Source organism: Carcharhinus amblyrhynchos, chromosome 1 (genome assembly GCF_965287045.1).
Source record: "Carcharhinus amblyrhynchos chromosome 1, sCarAmb.v2.hapA, whole genome shotgun sequence".
In the NCBI taxonomy this organism is placed as follows: Eukaryota; Metazoa; Chordata; class Chondrichthyes; order Carcharhiniformes; family Carcharhinidae; genus Carcharhinus; species Carcharhinus amblyrhynchos.
The window spans coordinates 148629209-148634939 of NC_137324.1; the positions used below are offsets into that span (position 1 = coordinate 148629209).

Here is a 5731-nt window from a genome sequence, read left to right on the forward strand (position 1 = left end):
GTCAATGGCGTCACAATGACTGAGAGTTCGGCCGACCAGTCACAGGACGGTAGCTGTGCCGGAGCGGTGATGACGCGCATTCACCAGCCAATGGCGCCAGAGACTGCGCGGGGCCATCGATGACATCATCAGGGCGAAGGCGCGCGCGCTTGGTATCACAGCAACCTGCGCAAACAGGCCGCAGGCGGCACGGGGCAGATCCGCGGGTTAAATTTAACCGCCACTTCGCCGATACAACCGCGGGGTGGGAGGGGAACTAAAAGGTGTCAAGCGTCATTTCCGTTCTTTTAGACTTTGGGACGCAAAGATTGTTTATTTATCGCCCGGGGGTTCAAGAGGGGAGCTGCACAACAATGGAGCAGGCGGCCGGCTATTCGCAGGTAATGCGGGAAGCTCCGGCTCTGCAGGCTGGGGGCGCAGCTTCCTCACTCTTATCATTGATCGGTACTGTCATGAATAATAAAACAAGCTCCTTGTGAGGAATTTAAACATAAACGCTACTGAGGTAAAAGGAAAGCTTAACAACCTGAAGCATATTGATATGATCATCTCATACTCTGATAGTCATTGATCAGAAACGTTGGAAACTTGATTTTCAATCTGCTTGGGATTGAATTTAGTTGGCTAAATGACCATCTTTTCTGTTTTCCCAATCTAGGGAAACAGTAGCAGACATTTAAGGAAATGCTTCATAACTCAACAAAAGTATATTGAGAAAGGAGCTACAAAAACGATGCCCCTATACAAAGATAACTAAGGAAATTAAGGATAGTATCAAATTGAAAGCAAAGATGTACAATGCTGCAAGGATTGCTGGTAGACCAGAAGATTTGGAAAATTTTAGAAACCAGCAAAGGATGACTGAAAAGAAGTAAGAGAACGCTAGCAAGAAATATAAAATCAGACAGTAAAAACTTTTACAAGTATACAAAATGGAAAATAACAGTTAAAGTAAGCATTGAACTTTTATTGGATGAGACTAGAGAGCTAATAATGAGAAGTAAGGAAATGGCAGAAAGTTCAAACAAGCATTTTGTATCACATTTCAAAGTGAAAGACACAAAATACATCTTAAGAATAGAACAGGATATATAGGCAAAAGGGAGGGTGGAATCACTAGAGGAAAAGTACTAGGGAAACTAATAGAACAAAAGGTTAGAAGCCTCCTGACCTGATGGGCTGAATTATAGACACTAAAATAACTACCTACAGATATAATGGTTGCATTGCGTTTATAGGCAGAGGATCAGCATTTCAAATTGACAGAGGAACAGTGCATCAGGAAACTTGAGACTTTTTCAGCAGGTCATTATTGACATTTACAACCTCCTGAACAAGGCAGTCCAAGGTGAGCACATGGCAGTGGCTTTTAAGATCACCACAGCCTTGAATGTTTTCACCTCTGCTTACTTCCATGGATGTGCTGATGATATTTGCAGGATTTCATAATTCGCTATCCACAAGTACATCTCACAGTTGACTAGTAGTATGTTTACCAGGGCTGCCATGACATCCACTTTGTTACTGATGAGGACGATTGGAACCAGAGGACTATCAGTTTTGCAGTGACTGGATTTTTACAAAAACAGGGAGGTATAAACTGCACATGTCCATTACAAAGGTGAAAGTAATTTCAGAATTTGAGTTACAAATATTAAGTGGCTTAATTTTTCCTACAGCATTTGATGCCACTACAGCAAAGTGAGGAAAAGGGTTACATTTACAAAATTATGACAAAAGTATAATAGTTATTTGAATTTCTCTTCCTTTTACAGTCTGTTGGAATATGGGGCCTATTCCTAAACCAGAAATCTCACCTAGGCCTGGAACAGATTGCTGCAGTGGCTGCATCAGGAAACTCATTGCTTGGCTCCAAGAAGTGCTACAAGTTCATTGTAGATGACAGTACTGATGAAACAGTTGTGATTTGCTCTGCATTCAGGCTTTTAGAGTATCTACAGTTGGATTGTCCAGTTGGACAGTTATTGAATGAAGCAGTGCAGGCACACTACAAACAATATAAATCTGGAATGTCCACCCTTCTTTTTCTTACTGGAGCGTGGAGTAAAGCTGTTTTAAATTGTATCAAGCAGGGGATTCCCATCCCTACCATAGTATCTGTGATGTATGAAGGATTAGAACATTGCTTTGAGATACTAATATCACATCAGATATCCATTGATAACATTTTGAAAAGCCCACCATGTAAACAAAATCCAGAAACGTTTAAACTTGAGAATTTACCATGTTCTTTAACTAACTCTCCTGCCCACCTCACTAATGAAGTGAAATCACTTGCAAAAGAACACAGTCACTTTCAGACAAATATATCAATAAAAGGGAATTGCAGAACCAAGTACAATGTTAACAATGAGAGCAGCTCCTTATTATGGTCTTTTTCAAGTAATATAATGACTCCTGCCTCTTTTGACCAAGGTCAACTGAACTCTGCATGCAACCGTGTAAAACCAAAAGTAAATATGAGTCGGCACTTCCGGAATCCTAACAGAAACGGACAAGAAAAAGCTTTGCCAAATTTGTTAAATAACTTGGAAGAGGATTCCTTTGCTACTCCAGCTGATTCTGCCAGTTTTACAGCATTGGCTTTATCACTAAGCCATGGGAACCAGAGGATGATGAAGTTAGTTGTGGAAGCTTACAAAATTCAGACTCAAAGTATTTTTGCAGAAAATAGTAATAACAAGACACTCCCAGAATTTGACATTGATAATTTGGTTACGTACTTCCTGCCAGGAATACCTGAGCATGATTCCTGTGTTAGTCCTGGTTTTATCACATTAGTCTCAGGGGAGCAGTCTGTAATTGTCAAGTATTTGGCAACTTTGCCTCTTCATACTGTATTTATAAATGGTGATTTAACTGATAAGTACATTCATCCAGGGTTCAACAGAATTTCAAATATTAAAATGGTCACTCAGACTGTTGAGGGTATTTCTAAAAATTTAAAAGAAGAGTGGGTACGTACAACAATGGATGTACTTCATAAAATTCACATCAATTTAGTTCTGATAAAGGGGATAGCATCTCCTCAATTATTGGATATGTGCATGCAAGAAAATATTTTAGTAATTCAAGAAGTGAAAGACCCTGTGTTTCAAAAGCTTGCAGAAGCTATGGGAGGCATCATTGTAACTTACATTACACAAGTAAATGAGAATTATGTGGGAACTGGAGGACATCTGTGTTTCTGGAAAACAGGAAATGGAGGTGTTTTGAACTTAGGAGAAAAGGTTGCTGTGCAGATAAATACTTGTAAAATTGCTGTCATTACAGTAGTGCTTTGTAGCCCCTTACGTTGCAAGCTGGAGACATTGGCAGATCAATTCTGGACTTGTGCATATCGTCTAAAACATGCACTTAGTGAGAGACGAGTCTTTCCTGGTGCAGGAGCCACTGAACTTGTTTGCCTCTGCCATCTACAACAGTTAATATTAGAAAAACCTCACAAACCAGGAACTGATACAGCAAGTTGCATTGGTGCACAGTGTTCTTCTTGGTTTGCAGACACTGCAGCATTGTACAAATCACAAGTCTTGCAAGCCTTGGCTGATGGCTTTTCTGAATATCTTGTGACTGCAATGGTTAATACTGGCACACATGAAACACCACTAGATGCTTTGTCAGAAGTGCAAAAGTGCCTTCACGAAAGTATTGGTCTATTTCCTATCATTTCAGAGTCCTCAGAGCAACATGTAAATGTTGGTGGACCATGTAGGGCTTCCTTTCAAAGTGTGAATGAAGACTGCTTTGAAGTCTATGATAATGTAACAGTAAAGCTAGAAGCTTGGCGAAGGGCTTTGAATCTAGTGTTATTGGTATTGCGGGCAGATGCTGAAATTATCACTGGCGTCAGAGCTCAAACAACTGTACAAGGAACACTCCTATAGCATGAATAAAAAGATCAGCAAAGCTACAGTTAGCCAATTTGCAAGATAGTGTTTATTCACACACAGATTAATCTAGTCATGAAGGTGAATTGCAAAGTTGGTGTCGGTGTTTAGATTTGCTACCAAAGATACATGGCCCGCAACAGGAGAGTTTGGTCCTTCTGAATCCATTGCAACTTGTTTGGTTATGACACTTGACACCTCTGTGTTTCTAATTATAGCCATTTGATTAGCAAATAGCTATGATAAAAATACTGACAGCTGGAATTCATTTTGCAAAATATGTTTCTGTAAACCATTATTCTGTCGTATGTGCACACGGAGGCCAGAATTTCTCTGGCCCTTTGACATAAGGGGGCACAGAAATCTAGACTGTGTTGGGTAAAGAACCCAACGTGCAACTATGTGTTTTTACTGGAGGAAATCTTTAGTGACACCCTAAATAGGGTGATCACAAGGGCGGTTATCCATTGTATTGAAAACTTACAAACAGAATTTTGCCCCCCTGGTTTTGTCCGCTCCTTGCCAGCTTCATATCAGAAGGATGGAATCTCGTAATTTCTAAGGCTACTGAAGAGCTCATCAGCATCAAATGGCAAAGCTGGTGACTTCCCTAATCAGCCTTGCCACAATGTGATAAAATTGTGAAAATGGATGTCTCTATTGGTTATATGCAGTGAACTTTTTATCCACACATCCTCTGCAGTGCTCCCATTTGCCTCACAATGGTGGGGGCTGCCAAACTCCATTGGAGTGAGCCAGGATGTTCCATGCTCCAACTCCTGGAGGTCATCCGCTGTCCTGAATTGCATGCAGCAGTGGTCTCTCAATTGATCGTCTCCCAGAAGATTCCCCCCATCAGTGCATACCTCATTCAAGCACATTAAATATCTGGAAATGGTCATACCAATTATTTTCTTTGTCCAGAAGCTTTGGGCCAAGGATATTTATTTGATAGTGTTTCCTTAAAGAAAGCAGATTCTTGCATCATTGAATGATTTGCATTTGCTGCACTGTAAAGTTTCAAAAGTTACTTTGAACTGAACCCTGCAAGATTTTTTAGTGCTGGTATGTTTCAAATAAAACAATTAACAGTTTAATAAACTTGCCAAAGTTGTTTTATTTGACATTTAGTTACTAGAACAGATGATAACAAACTAAGATTTTATTCTTCCTTTTGAAAGTGACTATTTTCCCTCTTCTAAATGGAACAGATAATTTGGGTGAGAAATTGATTTTGTGTATTTGAAAGGCCACTTTTCCATAGATATACATATGTGCTGTCATATAGTTGGGAGGCGAAGATGACATGAGAGAGAACATAACGTAATTTTTAGTGCTGATTGAAGATAAGATATTTAATACCAAATTGGCAATTAATTCATGTGATTAGGAACTATTTAGAAACATAGAAACCCTACAGTACAGGAAGAGGCCATTCAGCCCATTGAGTCTGTACCGAGCACAATCCGACCCAGGCCCTACCCCCCATATCCCTACATATTACCCACTAATCTCTCTAACCTACCATCTCATTACACTAGGGGCAATTTTTAGCATGGCCAATCAACCTAACCCGCACATTTTTGGACTGAGAGGAAACCGGAGCACCCGGAGGAAACCCATGCAGACGCAAGGAAACTAAATAACACCACTAACTTAGAAGCTTTTATTTGTAAACACGCAGAATTTAATGTTAAAATGTTCCCAAACTGGTTATAAACTTCTGATTGAATATTATACATTCTTGGCAACAATGACTTCCATTTTCTCAGTACTTTTTAAGAACAAAGGAAGTAGCAGTAGGAGATCATATGAATGAG

At 39.9% G+C, this 5731-nt stretch overlaps 1 protein-coding gene across 1 annotated transcript; it reads left to right on the forward strand.

The window, feature by feature from the left end:
* Window positions 1–164: 164 nt before the first annotated feature.
* bbs12 (Bardet-Biedl syndrome 12) lies at window positions 165–4988 on the forward strand. Its single transcript, XM_080193519.1, has 2 exons — window positions 165–380; window positions 1776–4988. The coding sequence occupies exons 1-2, from the start codon at window positions 354–356 to the stop codon at window positions 3906–3908; spliced, it is 2160 nt and encodes a 719-aa protein (XP_080049645.1). The 5' UTR covers window positions 165–353; the 3' UTR covers window positions 3909–4988.
* Window positions 4989–5731: the final 743 nt, after the last annotated feature.